We start from the raw sequence: 19,942 nt of genomic DNA, 5'->3' as shown, positions 1-19,942 counted from the left end.
CCTCCTGGGATAATTATAACTGTCCAACATAGGTAACTTATGCATATCATCTTACTTTATCAAAATCAATATTCATGAAAAAAAACATTTTATCAGCCAATTTTAGAATTAATTTTTAGTTTTGTTCAATGCCTAAAGAAGCCATGTTACAATTATATACTGACCAACTGAGACAGTAATAGTGTGTTATATCACATACAAGACAGTGTACCAGTAAATATTTTGCACAATATTTTTGAGTGTAAAGCGTGAATGGCATTTTCGGATATTAGACAAATCGTTTATTTCCATTAACATAAACTTAATTAATACAATGTGTTCTCCTTTTAAGTATAATTTAAGAAATTAAATGTGGATGATATATAAGCTATCTGCCATTATAGTCCTCAATTAACAGAGCAATTATATTAAATATTGTATGCATTCTTTCAAGATATTCTTATATCAATGTTTATTAGGATATTGATGCCCTATTTCACGAACTTATTTCAATTACGGTAATAAAAACAGTATGAGATGTCCTCTTTCATTCTTCTTCAATGTGTTTGTTAATATGGTAAACTGAATTTGATTTCCATCGACCATGGATCCAGGACTCGATGGCCTCCCAGTCTGATATACTGGTTGTTAGACTGGGCTTCACTGTTCTAGATACCTGAAGGTACAATACAGATTACCATGTAATTGTTATATACACTGATGTCATAACCACACAAATTTCTGGTATCAGTTATCATAACCACAGAATCAGGTATCGTTATCATAACCACAGAATCAGGTATCGTTACCATAACCACAGAATCAGGTATCGTTATCATAACCACTGAAATTTCTGGTATCGGTTATTATAACCACAGAAATTTATTGTATTGGTTTTCATAACCACAGAAATTTCTGGTATCGGTTATCATAACCACAGACATTTATTGTATGGGTCATATTCTGTGATTTACAGTTTCTAATACCACAGTTGTATTAACTGAACAATACCTTGACAATTATAAATATTTATATATTTACATTTAGGATAGATACCGGTAACATCTAAGATACTAGACAATTGAGCTGTATCAAGATAGAAATGTGTTACTGCCTAATTTCAAATTTGACATGTTTCTTTATTAGGTTGTACAATATATTGTAGGATGAAATGGAATATTTTAACAATTTTGAATAAGATTTCGGTTGATGTATTTAAAGATTACTTACCATAGTTGCTGTCATTGAGTTTGTGGCATTTCTAGATAGACTGATTTGATCAGATAAATTTGTTTGGTCAGATTCTCTGAAAGACAAAGTTATGATCATAAGTTTGAGTAATATCCCCTACATAATGAGTTTAAGTATATATGGTACATTAAACTGGAAATGGAGTCTCATCTTTTAAATTACAACCCAACACCCCCTTGGCTTCCTGCTACTGCATCAGATTCAAAATATCCAAAGCATCAAACTATCATCTTGTACATTAAACCAACCAAGTCTAAATTATGTTCAACTAAAATTAACTCAATCATGTTATTTAAGAAAATTATGAAGAATCTTGCTGAAAATTTTGACCACAGCTAACCTACAAAAAAAAAAGATTGAAATACATTACTTGAGATTTTAGTTTCACATGATTAAAAACAATATAAAAAAAAGATGTCAGAAAAAAAATTATGTGTAAATCAATCAAAATGCCAGTCAGGAGAGCACAACATATGATTATAAAGTCTACTATTTGATATGAAAGAAAATGAGTAAAGAACTGAGAGAAAATCTTAGATCTTAATAGTACTAACTTAAGAAGTTTAACCAAAGCAATAACGACTTAGGACAGACGGACAGAATTCAGTACCAACCTTCCAGACTGGTCAACCACACTGGTAAGTACTAGTCTACTATCGGGTATCACCTTTTCAGGGGGAAAAAGTCTATGATTACTATTGTCTTACTTGTTGGCATCAATTCTTGACTGTTTTGACCGCAGCTGTCTTAGATGAATGGCTACACTTTGGTTATCTTTGTCGTGTTGTTTGACAGGCAGACTTCTTTTTGAGGCCTTGGTCATTTGCTGAGTATAAAATTGCTTCCGTCTGATAAAATAAAACAAACAAGAAATATCTTTAAAAAAGATAAACGGCATAGTTTTAATGTTTGTGGTTATAATGTAAAACTGCTAGCGAAATAAACTTATGAACTGATGCGTTTCTACACGGATAACAAAATTATATCGGTTTGAATCATTTTTGGTGATAATAAGATTGCATTTGAATCGGAAATATAATTTTATTAATGTGTCATTTGAAAAGATACATCCACTTATTCAGCTTGCATTCAATCTTAACTTTGTTTCGTTTTTAACTGCATTTACCGCTACATTGACCAATCACATACTTCATCTTGACCAGTAACGCCACCTGTCGCGTCATATCCTGGGCCAAAAGAATATTATACGGCTATGCCGAAAAACAAAAAAAAATTCAACATTAACTGATTATTTTTATTAAATTTTAATGCATACATGTATTTGTTTTGAGATGATATCATGCATCAACTTAAAATTTCAAGTAAACTTTCATCAAAATCTTTTGGGAAATGAAATTAATATAACGTCTATGTATGAGAACAAAGAACAAAACGAAACTGACAAATAATTTAGTGAATTTTTTTTTGAGAATTGACTCCAAAATATATTGAAAAGAAAATCCATCAATAACAAAAATATTTTGCAGCATTTTGAAAGAAATAATCCTCATACACTTACACTGCAATTGGAATGTTCAGATAAATGTTGGTCTCTATTGAGTATATGTTATTGAATGTGCTCACAATCTTATTTATATTTATAACATCCATGAAATAAATAAATGGGTTCTTTTTTGTTGCTATCTACTTATTCATGTTGTATATGATGAAAAAAAAAGCAAAAACAACACTCATAGCATGTGATATAAATATTATGCATCATATTAATTGGGTATCTTACATTATATTATTGAACTTATCTAAGTGCCGAAAACATGTTCTGGCACTGCACAATATTACTGCTGTGTACAATTTTAGAAACATGTTTGCTTGATGGGTTTAATATCAACCCTAGAATGGCCTCCCTGTAGTAGTTGGTGACTACCTCACTGAATAACATACAGGAGCCCTGTCGCATGCCTTTCAGAGCAATTAGGGTAAAGGGTCTTGCCCAAGGACACAACCACTTCAGCAAAGGCCAGAGAAACAAACCGACATGAGTAAGGAGCATCGGTAACTTGGATCATAACGAGATTAAGCGACCGGCACTCTAATTAACTGACTTTGCTATCTTAGTCTCTTTTTTTAGAAAAATGAAATGCCAGTTATACACATGGATGAGCTGAAACTACCTTCATATATTGTACTTGTATCAATTAATTCCTCATTTCAATTTTGTTATTTTAGCTTGTAGCAACATTAATGATGTGGTTAGTTACATGTATATTCATTTCACTCCAATTTCTGGGGGCTTATATTAAAAGTTTACCTCCTAAAAAGTTTTGTTGGGTGTGGTAGAGCTTCAAAAGTTTTACTTTGGATCACTGGTGAGATTCCATTTCTGCAAACCTTTACCACCTGATAACCAGATATCAGTGATTGTTGGTCACTAGCTGGTGTAGGAAGCTGTTTAAAATCAGATATATTCTTATATGTAAATGCATATATGTAAATCATAGTTTATATATTCATTTTCATAATCAAGGCACACAGATGACATGATACTTTGTTTATAAAGAAGAGAATTTTTTACAAATTCTATGTGATATTTTGAAGATATTTTTATAGCAAAATGGCAGATTGTCACATAGAACTGACCAATAAAGCCATCAAATTATTTCACACAATAGGTTTCTACACATATAAAGAATTGTTTATTATTGATAGTAGTCTAGTGTTCTCTTATGTCATCTCATTAAATTAGATATTTTCTCAAAATCTAAAAAACCTGGAAAGAAATATTTAATCAAATACATGCAGGCACAAGATTTCGAAACAGCTACTTGCCAACTCTATAGTATGTGATGTTAATGTATCTTCCTTGGTCTTTGTGTCTAGAACATTTGATGGTGAAAATCTTGACAACCTGTAAAGATATAACATGCAAGTTTGCATGTCAAACCAGAATAATGGTTGATGTACATAATGTATATATATGTTGTATTATGTGATGCTTGCATCATTACATCTCAGAATAATTTCAATTTTACTAAAAGTTGAAACAGCAGTCATAAAACTTTAATCTGTATTTATTGAATATATTATTAATTCATATATCTATCTTTAATCTCACTTAACTGCACATTTGCCATAAAGTGTATTAAAAATTGTATACATGTACCAGTATATATATACATCTTTCAACTCGGATAGTCCAAATGGTATATATCATATCAGTGATTTTTCAGCCTATATAAATAGGGTCGGGTACCGATCCCATTCCCAATGAGATTTCATTAAAAAAAATCCCAATTGTCCCGCCGAAATTCCCAAATATTTACCGAATTCAAATCCGGATATTTTGACCCGGTCGCTGTTTTTGCCATTAGTATACAAGTAATGTGCAAACGCTTGGGTGATCGCGAATCGCCATAAAATGGCGGCCTCACATAATGGCATGTGCTAAGCGAAGAAATTACGATTATCCGACAGCAAGGGCTCCAAAACCCTGACTGAATTATTTAAACCCAAAACACCAACACAGACGGCATTATCAGAACCCATAGTACATGCCAGTCCACTTCCGATTGTCAGGACAAAGCCTGCTACGTCAGTATCTCCGCCACCTTCACTCTTCAGTCGGTGAGCCGGACACCCGACTGTCAAGTCAACATACAAAATGTAGGTCTACTTAAAGGAAAACCAAAATCAGATCGACGCCTTTTGATGAGAATTAATTTTGAGGGACCAGAACACTTGTCCACAGAGGACCTCGGATCTCTGATCCTCTTGTTCCAAAACAAAAAAGACAGACAAATACCCTTGTGAACACTGTCACAACAAAATAGAAAAAATAAAACCAAAGTGATCTCCATTTAATTGTTTGTTTATTGTTTTAATGTATACAAAATTTATTTGTAATTCAAATTTACAATTTTTCCCAAAAATATCATTTTCCGCGTTAGATTTTCCCAATTTCCATGAAAGTTATTTTTTCCCAAAATAGGCTGAAAAATCACTGCATATATACATGTGTTGATGATTTTATCAATACCTTTCTAATGTATCTGATGATGTTGTATCATTCGGAGAGTGAAATAGATCTTGTGATAAACAGTTTTCGCCATCTTTGCAAGTTAATTCATTGTACTTCTGAGATTCAAGTTCATCATGTCTTTTAGCTTTTTGGGATATTCTGTATGAAGAAACAATTTAAAGATTGAGACCCAAATTAAGAATTTAACACATTTGACCTCTTAGGCCTTGCATGGGTAGGTCAAGGTAATTAATTTGAACAAAATGTTTAGTCTGTTAAATCCTGCAACCATGCCACTGGTCCAATATTATGACCCTGCTGTTTCTCTTGGTTACTAGTTGGAGAAATATGATATTAGGACCTAGACTGAAAAGAAGACATAAATTTGAATCCAATACTCATAAGATAAGATAACCAATTGAAATTTGCACAAGAAGTATTTTCAACAGTAACCTGATTATGTTTGAATTATTTTACTTATCAAGAGGTCATGTAGTGTAGGAGATTAGATTTTGGCTAATAAAGTATACAACAAAGTCTTGCATGATGTTGAGCATTGGCTAGCATCTATTGAAATAATTGATTCTAACCTAACATAATATATTTGTAAAGGCAATGTCTTAATCTATAATTTTGGCACTGTAAAAAATAAGATTATGTTTGACGATATAGAAATTTCAATTAATATATTGCCCTTAAAACCAGGATTACCAAGGCAAGTCCTAAGCAGGCGAAGGCTTAGGCCTACTTCCAATCTAACAGTTATTATGAGTAATATATGGTAAATAAATTAGAATTAAAGCAGTTTATAATAGTCTAAATATTTTAAGGTTTCTACGTGGCTTAACGTTTTATGCACCTTTAAAATGAAACACCTGAATGTTATGAACTGTTGAATCTAGTAGGCTACTGTAGCCTTAAATATGTTCTATATAAGGGGAGTCCCATTTCGCTTCTTACTGTCTTTTTAATGTATCATTACAGTCTTTGTATATGTAAACCTACAGTAATACTAACTTGCCAAATGGCAGTAAATAACGATCATCCTCTTCATCCTCATATTTCAGATCTGATGAGCTCATTATTTTCTTCTTTTCATCGTCTGCTACCACTGCTGAAATAATTATTTCTGTTGTCTTCCCGAATACTTAAGATAAATGCAGAGTTCTTCCGAATGAAAGCTGAAAACACTGAAAGTGATGACGTCATATCTCCATAGTTGTCAATAAACTTTCAAGATGGCGGATTAATAGGGGCACCTGCCAAACCGTCGAATTTTAACAAATTCAGGTAAATGCTGCTGCTAGAACAATTGAAGTGCAAAGCTTTTATAGCATTATCAACCCAAATATATTTATAACATGTGTAGGATATTGAAATAGGCATGTCTGTCTCTAAAATGAGTCCTAAAATGGCGGTAACGAATGTAAACAGAAAGGAAATAGCAAATCGGAACACGGACATACCACCGGTTGTTCGGAAATTGGATATCTTTGACTACTTATTGAAAGATAGAACATTACTTTATGTGACTTTGGATTACGGTAGGGGACACCCTTTCGGATTATGCACTTACAGAAACTCATCCGTCGGCTTATCGTCCTGTGAATTCAGATATTTGTATGTACATGCACGTCATATTGTAAAATATCAACACCCCACAATTGTCAGTCCTGGTGCGTGTATTTATAACAATTAGATTAATCGTTTGTACGAAATAATTGTTGTTAACTTAGATTGTTGGTGTGAAGACTTATGAACGTATGGAAAGCACCATGTTCATTGAATTTCCATTAGTCTTAAGACTAATTAGGTCTAGTGGTAAACACATCAAGGGCTAAATTGTCCATTGTACAGACCCTTTACTGAATGTATTCGGTGTTGAGGTTGCCTATTGCCTACAGGATTTTCTCTGGATGGGTATAAAATATGCTTCTGCTTTTAGACCTGAGCTTGGCGTACAAGAAAGTGACATTGGCTTGTGGTGTGGTATAGTAGCTTTCTTTATATTTCTTCTGTAGGTCTGTAGGGTCGCAGCTGGTTACAAGTACTCCATTATCACAGGTTAGACAACCTGTAAAGGGCTCAGGCATTATGCATGTGCATGTAAACATTGCGAGATAATTCTTCTTCCACTTCTCTCTCATAAGTAATATTCATTATTTGACAAGAGGCGAAACCATGGAGAATATAGATATAGAACCTGTTGTAAATTATACCCGACACTTACAGTGTATACTTCAAATCCTACTACACTGATTTTCAAACGATGCCACATCTTAGAATAGTGGGGCCAATTCAGAATATGTGACATTATGTGATGTTCTTTCCAAATGCATGAAATCACTGATTTATTACAAATTTGCATCCATTTTCATTATTCCATATTTTTTTTATCTTTTTCAATTGATTTGAATTTGTCAGTCTAGTTTATTTACAATATAATAACTTAAAAATAACAATGTGCAGCCACATATAATGGACAAATTTATTTTTCATTTGTAAAAACATTTACAACCTGTTGTAATGACAATGAGTGAAAGTATTTTTATAGGGTTAATATTAAATTTTGGCACAAATAGTTATTTTAGAATTTCAAGAATCTGAACACTTCTTCCCATATGACATATATATGTACTGGTATATTTATTAAAGAAAAAAATGTATTTGTTTACAGATCTAAGTCCTGCTGGTCGGGAACTTACATTTACAAATCAACATGGCCACAAAAGAAAAAGTAAAGAAGAAGACAAAGAAATTTCAAGAACAAAAAGATGGTAAGTCTTGTCAATTAACCTTTTAGTAAATGTTCTTCATAAATACCTGGAATGTATCACTGGCATCTCATGATCAAGGTTGCAGTAAATAATTTAAGTATTAAAGTGTTACATATAGTCATAACTTCAGCCATTAACAATAAACATCCAGATGTTTTTGTCCCCACTTTTTTGGCCTTCAATAGTTCTTGTTCATTCAAATTTTTTTTTCAAAGAATTTAAGCTTAACACTTCACAAAACTATTTTAAGCATCAGATCTGTTGTTCATTATTTTATTTTTCACACACTTACACACTCAAATGTTATTTCACAATTACAGATTGTAGAACTACAAGTTTGAAAAAAAGAATTATTCATACATTGCAACATCTGACTACTGTTTAAAGCATGTATTAATACAAAATAATGTACATATATTTGTGGAGCTTTTGAGTAACAATAACCAGTTACATTTCTACTTTGAATCAATTTTGACAGAGAATAGAAATTATTTAAACCATACAGAAAATCAACTACTGGTTCCATTTACCTTGTACGTGTGTCTGTTTTCAGATGAGCCGACCGGGCAGTGCCCATAGCCAGATCAGTGTAAAGGAAGCTGAGAACACGAAGGACAACACTTGGGACAGTGGTCCACCAGAGAAGGCACGTTTATTGGACATCTCATCCTACATAAGGAGTTTCTATTTCAATTTCAATTTGTTTATTGACCTTGAGCATTACAGCTCATCAGTACAAACATGTATAACAATTCATACACTGTTCAGTTGGCAGATGATCAGTTTGAGTTGATGTTCCATCATATAACACTTATTACAGTAAGCTGGTTTGCTCATGATCAGTTAGACCCAGAGTTTGGAAAAATGGTAGAACATACAATTTTGTATTCATAGTCATGATGATATTGTTATTTTATTATGCTAACCAAAAGGTCAGATTTGTAATAGATAATAAATACAATAAAATAAAGATAATACTTTCAAAGGTCAAGGTTAGAGATCTATTAATAGAACTTTTTAAAAACTTGAATTACTTAATCAATGTTTGCTCCACCCACTTCTCACATGCTTAAACTTTTTAGGTCACCTGAGACAAAGTCTCAAGTGACCTATTCTTATCGCCTTTTGTCCGTCGTCTGTCCGTAAACAATTTACATTTTCAATTTCTTCTCCAAAACTACTGAACTAAATTCAATGAAATTTGGCAGGTAGCTTCCATGGCTAAAGGTCAACCAAAATTGTGAATTATATGGTCCCCATCCCCCAGGGGCCTGAGGGGCGGGGCCAAAAAGGGTCAAATTGACTAAAACTTCAAAAATCTTCTTCTCTACTCTCAGGTAAAGTGGAATCAAACACTCTTCATAGATGAAAGGGTCTTAAGGTGCTTTACCAAAATTGTGAATTTCATGACCCTGGGGTCTCATCTTTGCCCCTGGGGAGTGGGTAAACTTTACTATAGTTTATATAGGGAAATCACATTTTTGACTATTATTTGTTGGATTTGTGTTGGAATTCATTCTAACTTGGTTCAAATTATCAGCATAGGATGACAGTTTGATGGTATGTACATGTTGGCCCTAGTTGACCCCCAGGGGCTGGTGGGCGGGGCCAAAAAGGGTCAAATTGACTGAAATTTCAAAAATCTTCTTCTTTACTCTCAGATATGGTAGAATCAAATACTCTTCATAGATGGAAGGTTCTTAATGTGCTTTACGAAAATTGTAAATTTCATGACCCTGGGGTCTCACGTTTGCCCCTGGGGAGGAAGTAAACTTTACTATAGTTTATATAGGGAAATCACATTTTTGACTATTATTTGTTGGATTTCAATTGGAATTCATTCTAACTTGGTTCAAATTATCAGCTTGGGATGACAGTTTGATGGTATGTACATGTTTGCCCTGACTGACCCCCAGGGGCTGATGGGGGGGGGGGGGGGGGGGGGGGGCAAAAAGGGTCAAATTAACTGAAATTTTAAAGATCTTCTTCTTACAACCCAAATAAGGTAGAATCAAATACTCTTCATAGATGGAAGGGTCTTAAGGTGCTTTACCATAATTGTGAATTTCCTAGCCCTGGGGTCTCATGTTTGCCCCATGGGAGGGGATAAACTTTACTATAGTTGTAGGGAAATCACATTTTTGACTATCATTTGTTTTATTTGTTTTGAAATTCATTCTAAATTTGTTAACATTATCAGCATGGGATGACTGCTTAATGGTATGCACATATTGGCCCTGACTGATCCCTTAGACTGATGGGTCAGGCCAAAAAGTGTCAATCAAATTTACTGAAATATTTCAAAAATCAGGTGACCGTTAAGGCCCATGGGTCTCTTGTTTCATGACATATTGTAATATCAGAGAATTATCAAATTCAAGGTCACACTATAGTGATGAAATAAAAGTCAAAAAAAAATATCACATATTTTAGCAATTTTTTCATCACATGTCAAAGAACATATTTAATGAGGGGGGAGGGTGCAAAGTTTCATGGTTGCAGCATCAAAAATGAAGCAGATATGGCACTTTGATCAATTGATTTTCCTGCCAAAATTCAAAATCCTTCAAAAATTGCACTAAGAATACTTCTGCTCCTTTATCTCGAATGGTAGAGACTTGCAATTTTTCAAGGTCATCTTTGACCCTGATTTTCATTCAAAGTCACAGGTGTCAAATGATTACTAATGAAGAATCCAGGCTAGGGTTGGTCAAAAACGATGGGAAAACATATATTATTAGGTAAAACATTTAAAAGTGGCCGTAAGATTGATAGCATATCTAGGATAATTTCCTGGATGGAAGTCCCATGTTTTGATCTTGATTAAATCTAATTTTCTTTCTGTAAATTTCTGTTAATCCAGTTCATTGAAGATGAGAATAAACAAGAGAAAGATGAAACAAATAAACTGGGAGGCAAGAACAAACCAAGTCCAATGGATACACCACAAAAAAACAAGCCAAGCCCTGTGGGTACTCCGCAGAAAAGTAAGAGTCGAGATGGTACCCCAAGTAAAAAGACCAAATCAGAGGGTACTCCAAAGAAGGGAAGGAAAAAGACACCAGTGATACCGGAACGATCACCAAGCCCTGCTCTCTCGTTGGTCCCAACAGAGGATATGAATCGATCCCCGTCACCATACCGCAAAAATAAAGTGGACCCAAGGGCGGGAACGAAAGAAATGGGGAGTGCTGTATCAATCAAAACTACATCAACAGTCAGAGGTAAATGATCAAAAAAAATCTTCATTATGGTGAATTTTTGGTTCGCCGGGACGTAGTCCAGGGGGGCTATTTATACCCCGGGATCACTGTCCATAGACAGCTATGTTAAAGTTTTTATAATGCAGTGTTTTGTCATGATCAATACATATCAGGATTATCAGCCTAGATATTTCAAATGTGTGTTCCTTGTCAAAAGACCTTTCCATTGTTACCCTATTTGCAGACTTGCTGACCTTGACCATGACTATGACCATTACCATGACTATGACCTTTGACCTACTTCTAAAAAACTCCTAAATTGGTAATCAATAGCTTGGCCACCGTCTGAAGGTGCTATTTTCCTATATATAATTGCAAATGATTTTAATTTTAGATTGACTCTCCTCACATATTAACATGAAAATTTATTCCACATGAAATGTAAGAAATTTACTGTAAATGGTTACAAATTCTATTTCATTTTCCTGCAATGAACCATTAGTTTTTATGTTGGCTCGTCCACTTATAGCAAGGATATATACATGTATAGGATAGTAATTGTGTTTCTGATGATGGCTACCAAAAGGAGAATCTGATTTTGAATATGTTTTGTAAATGATATTACAGAGGCCTGGACAGATAGGAGTGAAACAGCATCTTTAGATGGTAAGTTTGGTGTATAGGATCATCATAATTCAGGATGTGTCAATTTTCTGAACTCTGAATTTTATTAGCCAATTGAAAAATTTTCATTTAAGTATATATGTATTTCTGATCAGTACCTAGTTTCAAATCACAACTGATTAAAGAAGGCATCTAAAACAATGTCTTCCTTACATAGTAAGGAAATGATAAGCTACTGTATGGTCGTTAAATTTCGCTGGTGTATGATTTCACAATTTTCAGTTTGGAACTTATCTGTGGGGGTTTCATTTGCAAATTCCTGAATTCACGAATTTTGATGCATTCCCAAATTAAGCAAAATTAAAACCCTCGTGAATATTAGCAACTATACAGTATACATTTAACAGAATTAACAGTCGGATAAGAATTTCTTGGACAGATCAAATGAAAGCTCAAAACCATCAAGAATTTTTTTTTTTTTTTCATTTCTTAATGCTTTCTTTATTTCTCAAAAAACTTTCAATGGAGGAAGTGCTTAAAAAGGCATTGCATTGAATTGATTTTCTAGACAAAAAGCTCCGTGCCTTAATCATCAGTTGTGATCAAGTGTTGTCTGTTCAATAAATATATCTAGGGAGTACAAACCAAACGAGTCCAAGAACCAGTTACAAAGTCTAATCAGCTTTAAATTTACATATTAATGAGAAAACTTTCAAAACTAAACTCTTGTGCAATAGTAAATCAATTTTTTTTTCTTTACAATTCATGTCTCATAAATTGATTATTTTTATTCCCAACAAATGTGATGTTAGTTTAAATTTTAGTATTATGAAAATATGGAAGATTCTAATATTTTAATTTTGATTAAATCTGAACTCATTAAATTTGTGTTCCCCATTTGTAACACTTTACATTATACGAATGTACATTAAACATAGAAAGTTCTAACAATCTCTTAGTGAATATGTATGTATATTCATAGAGATTAATATTCCTCTGAAGCTATTATTACTAAATAACAAAATTGTATCATAAATACCTGGTAGGATTTTACAATAAAATTGTAGTGACCTTTTCTTCTATTCAGTAGTTTGTACACTTTGATAGATTTTGTTTGTGTGCTTTACTGTATTAGATACTAATATCTCACAACTGTGTGTATAACACTTCAACACGATATATAGACTATGATCCTAATCTCTGCTTGTATCAAATAGTAATTGTATTTATTTTACTTATTGTTTTATAACCATGTTTTGTACTAAATCTCTGTGGCATTCTCTCTAACATTCTGTGCTCAGTTTTCACCGTTGGAGACAAATCGACCAGTGTAGTTAGTATTAAGGATCCCGGGAGGATAAACGGGGCCCATAAATCCAAGAGGCCTCCAGGTATCGGTACATTTGTACCCGTCTGCTCGTCTGTAGACACAGCTAGCATATTGTAACTCACCCCATTTTGTAACAGTAGTTGATGTATTCATATCAAACAATTGTTTGCATGTTCACACAATATTGGAACTGGCTGAATTGTTATCAAAAAATCTCACTAGTAATGCAAGCTAGTTCAGACCTCATTAAATGTCATTTGATTTGCAAATTCACTTGATAATGAGCTAAATAAAATTTTACCAGGGTAAAAGCTCACTGAATATTTAAACTTCTTAAAATCTTTAAAGATTGCAATCACATATTTTAGGATATTCAGTTTAATAATTCACTCAATTTTCTAGATAATGGTATTTATGTATGTATAATGGGCACTATTTCCTAACCATATATGTTGGGAATTCATGCTAAGGTTTTTCCATTAAGACTCATTTTGTATGCATGATCACATGATTGAAAAATTTGCATGACCAAAAGGATGTATCAGAAACACCATGTAGATATATGGCCATATATTATAAAGAATACTTCCTTCCATCAGAGCATGTTACCATATTTGACCACCCAATAACCGCTATCCTCCAAAATACACATTACACTGTTATTTGCATCAAGTTCATGGCAGTTCTGTAAAGAAAAAATGATGAATTAGGGCATTTACTTTGTAAAGTTTGATTTCTTTTAACATTAACTACCGGGTACTCTGGATATTTTTTTAATGAGGGTAGGGTGGTATGGGAGCTGATTTTTTAACACCTATCGTGGTACTTTATTTCTGGGTATGGTATGGAAAGGGTTTATTTGGGATAGCGGTCAGATGCAGAACTTTTATTTTATACATAGAGGTATATAGCTTGTGCATGTACTAGTTCTGGCTAGTGTCTTATATTACAAAAATCTAAATTAAATTATATAAGTCTTTGTTTTTATTTCAGTGTTGAACATAAATGTAGTACAGTACTAATGAATGCTTATACATGTACTAAAAGAAATCATTCTATTAACCAGCTGTTTCTAACTTATTGATTTCAAATTTTATAATCAATTAATCGCTTGAAATTATTGCATTTTGTTTTTCTGTGAACCTACGTGATATATGCCGTCATGTGATCAGTTGTCATGTAACAGCATTACTTTTGATACATTTCTGTAAGTTTAAAATTAAAAGTAGAAAGTGCATAAAATACATATTAATAATGTCAAGTGGAAATAAATATTCAATTACACTTGATGTAATGTTTTTTAAACAGAGACTGAAAAGTATATTTGTTTCACTCAGGTCTGGATAGGGCCAGCTTGGGTAGTAAGGATGAGGAAATCTCTCAGAATGCGTATATCCCGTACCTCTACGCTAGACGGTGTATTGCCAAGGTGGTTGATGACCTCCAAAACATGAAGCACAACCACATCAGGATTGTAGGGGACATGCAGACACAGTATAAGGAAATTGAGGACGAAACACAGGTACACAATAGACAGAAGTAGATATATATGCATGTGTATTATCACGAAAAAATAAAAAGATCAATGAAAATAATTATGATAAATTCAGAAAACTGTTGTTATACATGGGAATTATTATGATATGGTTTAGCATATCAAAATTTAGTTCTGTATTATTTGTTTATGACAGTTTCTTTTTATTACAGTCCCAGTTCAACATCTTTGTCTTCACCCTTAGACAACAGTACTCAAATAAGGTGCACACATTCAAACAAGTGATTGACATACATCGCGTGGACTTGCAGCAGAAGGAGGCTTACTGGAATGAAATGTTGGCAGTAAGTAGCTGTATAAATATAAAAAGATGCTGTAACAATTTAAAATACGATATAATCAATTCCTGGTACAATAGGTAGATAATTTTTTGTGTTTTTACTTGCACTTTCAAACCCATTGTTATGATAATTTTTGCAGTTAAAGCTGTCTAAAACGAAAGATAATGAAAAAAGGAAGCTATTAAAGAAAATCCTTGATTAAAACAAAATAAAAACTTCTCAATCAGAGGATCTGTAAATTGTGTAATTAAGCAGTTTATAATATGTTTTCCCTTTTCTCACTGTTAGAGTTTGGCTGAAAGAAACAATAGACTTCTGAAAGACAAGAAAGTACTACTCATACAAAACAAAGTGGAGATAGAGAGACTGGAGAAAGAAAAGGTAAGTCACTCGCCAGATAGAGAGAGAGAGAGAGAGACTGGAGAAAGAAAAGGTAAGTCACTCGCCAGATAGAGAGATAGAGAGACTGGAGAAAGAAAAGGTAAGTCACTCGCCAGATATAAGTTCGTTTAATATATCAGTGTACAGATTTTGATAATTTTTTATCTTAATTTTGTAGCTTCTTCTAAGCATGGTTTGTTAGAATTACGGACTTGATATTGATAAAAACTGTTTTAATTCTGTCTGAATGTGACTTAATAATAATAGTTATCAAAATGTGTTTTTATTGCCCTGTTAGATGGAGATCCAGACAGAACTCACTCAACGGCTTGATAAGTCTAATGCAGCCCTGGTCGCAGGTATGTTACACAGCCTTAATGCTTTTAATCACTTACATTTTGCATTGGATATATTTTCTCGTTAATACAGGTTTCAACCTCAAATTCAAATCCTTTACATTTTTTTGTATGAAAATAACAGTGTACCTTCAGATGGCAGTCAAGATATCAGCTACCAATATAGGAGTCTTTCTGTTACCATAATTCTAATAGCTTATCATTCACAAATTTAGTCATTTCTAGATCAGCATTCGTAAAATCATGTATTTGTAAACATGTCTGAAGAGGTAAGTTCGCGAAATAAAGTATTCCTGAAATCTTAAGTCATTCAAAGCATATTGTCTTTGTTAATATCTGTTTATGAAAATCTTGTTTTAAATTTGTGTGAGAAATTGCACTTTTCATTGACCAGAATTAATTGGTGTTTATGAAACTTTGAAAAATACACTCTAGCTTTCACTGCGACATCTTTCCAAAATGAAAGGCCACAATAATCATGTGATTTTCTTTCTTTTAGCTGAGAGAGACACTGGTACTGCTGATGAGTTGAAGGTAGGTTATAATTTTACCAGGACTTTTTTTAATTTTTGGGCTTAGCGATGTTCATGGGACCAAAACATATTCCTTCATGACAAGTTTTTAAGAGAATATGTACATATGTAGCTGGTACATACTCCAATGACTACCTCACTGTATTGACTTCAATATGGTCATCATGTAACTTCATACACATGTTACCCTTAAGTGTAAGTTGGATAAGTTCCTCACACAGAGCACTGGCCGCATAACCTTGGGTGAAAATCCAAGATGCGTGATTCAAAGCTCCATACGTGTCAGTTTGTGTTTCTTGGGAAGCTGAAAAGCAAGTTGGTCAGTGCTGTTGTGGTTATGTTCATGGGCAAGACACTTTACCCTTATTGCTCTGGATGGCATGCAAGAGGCCTCCCATATGTTGTTCAGTGAGGTAGTCACCACCTAATACAAGGAGACCCTGCCTCAAAATGACCCTGACTGTTCATGGGGCAATAAACCCAACAAACAACTCCTTACACAAGGGAAACTTGTCATACATTTCTCTTGGTATGTAACAAGTCTATCAGTCTGGGAGCTTTTGGCAATTCATGTAAAATATACTTACTAATTGTATTACTGTAATCTTCCTAAGATAATATAACTGATATTCAAATAAATGCTTAATATGTTAATGCTGTTTTGAAGGCTGTGGTTGCCCAGCTTGATGCACAGAAAGTTGAAGTTGCAAGACTTGAAGCAGAGCTGGCTGCCAGTAAATCGGTAGGTGCGGCAACAGTGACTGCCGCGGCTGTCGTGGCAACCAAGGACGAAGAATCTGAGAAACAGGAGCAAAAGGAGGTTGCCAAGACAACAGCACCATTGATGGCTGCTGCTGTGATTAGCGATAATGAGAAATCAAAGATTTCCAATGAGAGGGATCAGATGGAAGATGAGAGACAGAAATATGATGATGAAAGGAAGATGATGGAAGAAGATAGAATGGGGTTTGACAATCAGCGTCAAGAATGGCTGGATGAAATCAAAACTCTACAACTTGCCGTAGCTGTCAACACCAAAGTAAGCAATTCTACATAGATATATCAGCAGAACATTTTCAAATTTACAAATGTTTGTCATGTATGAAATACATTTACTGTTTTTTATTTTAGTAAACTTGGGATTAAATATCGCTGAACAAATTTTGTGAAAATTCAATTTTTTATTCCCAATTCCGTTCTTATAAAGCTGACTAAACAGTGAAAACTAAGTAACAAGGATGGAGTGATTTTGTATCACTTCCATGGGGGCATAAGATAATTGTGTGTCTGAATACTACTGAACTTATGTTATTGAGGAATATTTTACACTTTCAGGAGAGTGCTGAGTGGAAAGCCAAGTATACAGGAATGAAGGAACAGCTTGAAGATAGTGCAACACTACATGCCAAGTACAAGGCCTTGGAGGACCAGTATAATGCTATGGCCGTCATTGTTGCAGCTTCAGAATCCTCCAAGAAATTAGCTGAGGTACCAACCTGGACTAAAATCACACTATATAGCATACATAAACTCATATGATTTCCATAGGTGTTTCACAATATGAATTTTCTTTTCAGTCAATTTTGAAAGACTGCAGTTATTTGGATGTTGTCAAATGATAAAACATGATAAGTGTTGACAATAACCTTGACCTTGTACTCATTTTAGGAGAATGCTAAGAAGACTAAGGAGGAGAAAAATATGATGGTGGTGGAGCAGGACAAAACAGACATGGAAATAGAAAAGTGGGAGGAAGAATTTGTCCAGAAAAATGGCCGACCTGCTACTGATGATGACAAGTAGGTAGCAAGGTTGATGAAAGACTGCAATATGCCATGAAATCTTAAGTAGAAAGTAGACTAAGTATTGTTTTAAAAACTGATAGGAAACGTAGGATTTCATTATGTAATTCAGTTTAAAAATGTTTTATTTTAAACAATCCTTTATAATACATGATCAAGTGTGAATATTGAAGAAAGTTTTCTTTTTTGGAAAGTCATTAGAATTATAACCAATAGTTTACCAGTAAATTTCAGGCAATATTGACCAAGACAATCAGTTTCATTTAGATTGCTGTACTTAAGTTGAGCAAACATTTTTCTATAACCCAGGCCAGACTCTGTAAAAGAGTTATATGTACAGAAGGAAGAATTAGCTACTATGGTCACTTCACTTGACAAGAAGATTGATACTTTTGCAAAAGTTGAAAAAGGGAAAATTCCTGATCCCCCAGATGTGCCTCCAGTTCCTGTTGTTGTCAAGGACCCAGAAGTACAGGTGGTTGAGGTAGGGGTCAAGGTCATTTCAGAGTATACCTAAACATTTATTATTACATATTGTCTGTAACGCTTAACGGGAGGAATTAATGGAGGTGATTGTGGTAGATTTCACAGCAAATTTCTATATTAAAACCATTTTGTATTGAATACATTAAAATAATTTAACACTGGTAATGTAATAATCCCCCTAAATTTAAATCATATATTAAATTTAGAATTATTTTTTTAGGTTGAATGTTGCAAAAGTTAAGCATTGATTATAAGACAGAGTAACTGATCTATTCCAGGATATAATGTTAACCGGTATAACATATATTTCACATATGATAGTTATTTTGAAATTCGAAATGCTGACATACCTGGTTATTGAGGTAATCGAGATATAAGGCTATCCGGTATAACAAGTATTTCATATATGAAAGTTATCTTAAAATTCAAACTACAGTCAAACCTGGTTATCTCGAAGTCAGGGGTCATAAATAACTTCAAAAACTTTGAGGTAATCAAGTACAGTCGAACCCGGTAATATTGAAATCCTCGGGGAATGGAAAAATTCTTCAAATTAACCGGTTTTCAATATAACCGGGATCCAGCCTTTTGCCGACATATATCAGTACCGTGCTACGTCAGACAACACACCATTGTTCAATATAGTTAATCGACATTTTACTTAATCAGTATTTACAATCGGTTCCAAAATGGTAATAGATTCACAGTTTATTAGAAATAATGTTGAATTTGATGGAAGAAGTCTTCGACTGTTGCTTGTTTGTGTTTATTTTGAGTTCGCGGACACATGTGAGAACAGTTTCCGGTACATCCGGGCTATTAGACCTGTGCGTCGATGATGGAAGCATTTTCACGAAAGATTGTTTGAGGGTTGTTGTCAATATCACTGTCCTGCTTACGTTGTTATCATTGTCCGTCAAATCCCTAAGAATGGCCTCGTCATTTGTAATTGTCTAGTGTGTAGTTAAATCAGAGTCAATGTAGTTGTATATGTGTAGCAGAAGCCAAAATAAGCTGTGTCCCTCAAGGTATACTCTTAAACAAATAGATTCATGTTCATAACGCACGCATTTGATTATTAAAAGTCACAATTTATTTGTATTTTGTTTATCAGAATTTCATTGTTACCTGTCTTTTGATCGCACGTACCGTAATGGCTGGTAATCAAAGCCAGTCGTGGCGACTTTTAATTTAAGCGATACATAAACATTGGTTTAGCATTGCCAGGGGCAATAATTTCCTTTCAAATAAAGCGATATTTCAAATAAACCGATTTCAAAATAACCGATGAAACAATACAAAGACAAAGAAGGCATTTGGACGGGGATTTTATTTCACTTCAAATTAAACGATATTTCAATATATCCGATTTCAAATTAAGTGGGTTCGACTGTATATTTCATACATA

General features: G+C 33.7%; 2 protein-coding genes across 3 annotated transcripts in view; one reads left to right on the top strand and one right to left on the bottom strand.

The window, feature by feature from the left end:
* Positions 1-258: 258 nt before the first annotated feature.
* On the bottom strand, positions 259-6,389 carry LOC117334127. 2 transcript variants are annotated; one of them, XM_033893585.1, is made up of 7 exons: positions 6,224-6,389; positions 5,225-5,365; positions 4,018-4,096; positions 3,500-3,636; positions 1,938-2,078; positions 1,210-1,285; positions 259-655 (listed from the first exon to the last, which is right to left on the bottom strand). In XM_033893585.1, the coding sequence occupies exons 1-7, from the start codon at positions 6,286-6,288 to the stop codon at positions 527-529; spliced, it is 768 nt and encodes a 255-aa protein (XP_033749476.1). In that variant the 5' UTR covers positions 6,289-6,389; the 3' UTR covers positions 259-526. The 2 variants fall into 2 exon arrangements, with proteins under 2 accessions (XP_033749476.1, XP_033749477.1); XM_033893586.1 differs by lacking the exon at positions 5,225-5,365.
* Positions 6,390-6,417: 28 nt separating this feature from the next.
* The window catches only part of LOC117333931 (myosin-9-like), a 37,325-nt gene continuing 23,800 nt past the window's right edge, over positions 6,418-19,942 (top strand). The window contains exons 1-15 of the mRNA XM_033893349.1: positions 6,418-6,496; positions 7,884-7,983; positions 8,537-8,629; positions 10,847-11,207; positions 11,814-11,852; positions 13,112-13,201; positions 14,478-14,662; positions 14,848-14,979; positions 15,265-15,357; positions 15,656-15,716; positions 16,213-16,247; positions 16,914-17,285; positions 17,582-17,734; positions 17,915-18,045; positions 18,358-18,532. Of these exons, the coding sequence (XP_033749240.1) occupies positions 7,981-7,983; positions 8,537-8,629; positions 10,847-11,207; positions 11,814-11,852; positions 13,112-13,201; positions 14,478-14,662; positions 14,848-14,979; positions 15,265-15,357; positions 15,656-15,716; positions 16,213-16,247; positions 16,914-17,285; positions 17,582-17,734; positions 17,915-18,045; positions 18,358-18,532 (1,923 nt within the window). The 5' untranslated portion in view covers positions 6,418-6,496; positions 7,884-7,980. The remainder of the gene's footprint in view (positions 6,497-7,883; positions 7,984-8,536; positions 8,630-10,846; positions 11,208-11,813; positions 11,853-13,111; positions 13,202-14,477; positions 14,663-14,847; positions 14,980-15,264; positions 15,358-15,655; positions 15,717-16,212; positions 16,248-16,913; positions 17,286-17,581; positions 17,735-17,914; positions 18,046-18,357; positions 18,533-19,942) is intronic.

The sequence above is a fragment of the Pecten maximus genome, chromosome 9, assembly GCF_902652985.1.
Source record: "Pecten maximus chromosome 9, xPecMax1.1, whole genome shotgun sequence".
In the NCBI taxonomy this organism is placed as follows: Eukaryota; Metazoa; Mollusca; class Bivalvia; order Pectinida; family Pectinidae; genus Pecten; species Pecten maximus.
The sequence above is the reverse complement of the archived record's forward strand: the minus strand, read 5'-3'. Positions and strand labels throughout refer to the sequence as shown.

What these genes read in the sequence shown, in the direction of transcription:
- LOC117334127 (XM_033893585.1), bottom strand. Translation starts at nt 6,288, where the DNA reads ATGAGCTCATCAGATCTGAAATATGAGGATGAAGAGGATGATCGTTAT. An exon ending in TCATCAGATACATTAGAAAG is followed by an intron (nt 4,097 to 5,224) that starts GTATTGATAAAA and finishes ATATCTTTACAG; the next exon opens with GTTGTCAAGATTTTCACCAT. An exon ending in CCAACAAAACTTTTTAGGAG is followed by an intron (nt 2,079 to 3,499) that starts GTAAACTTTTAA and finishes TTATTTTATCAG; the next exon opens with ACGGAAGCAATTTTATACTC.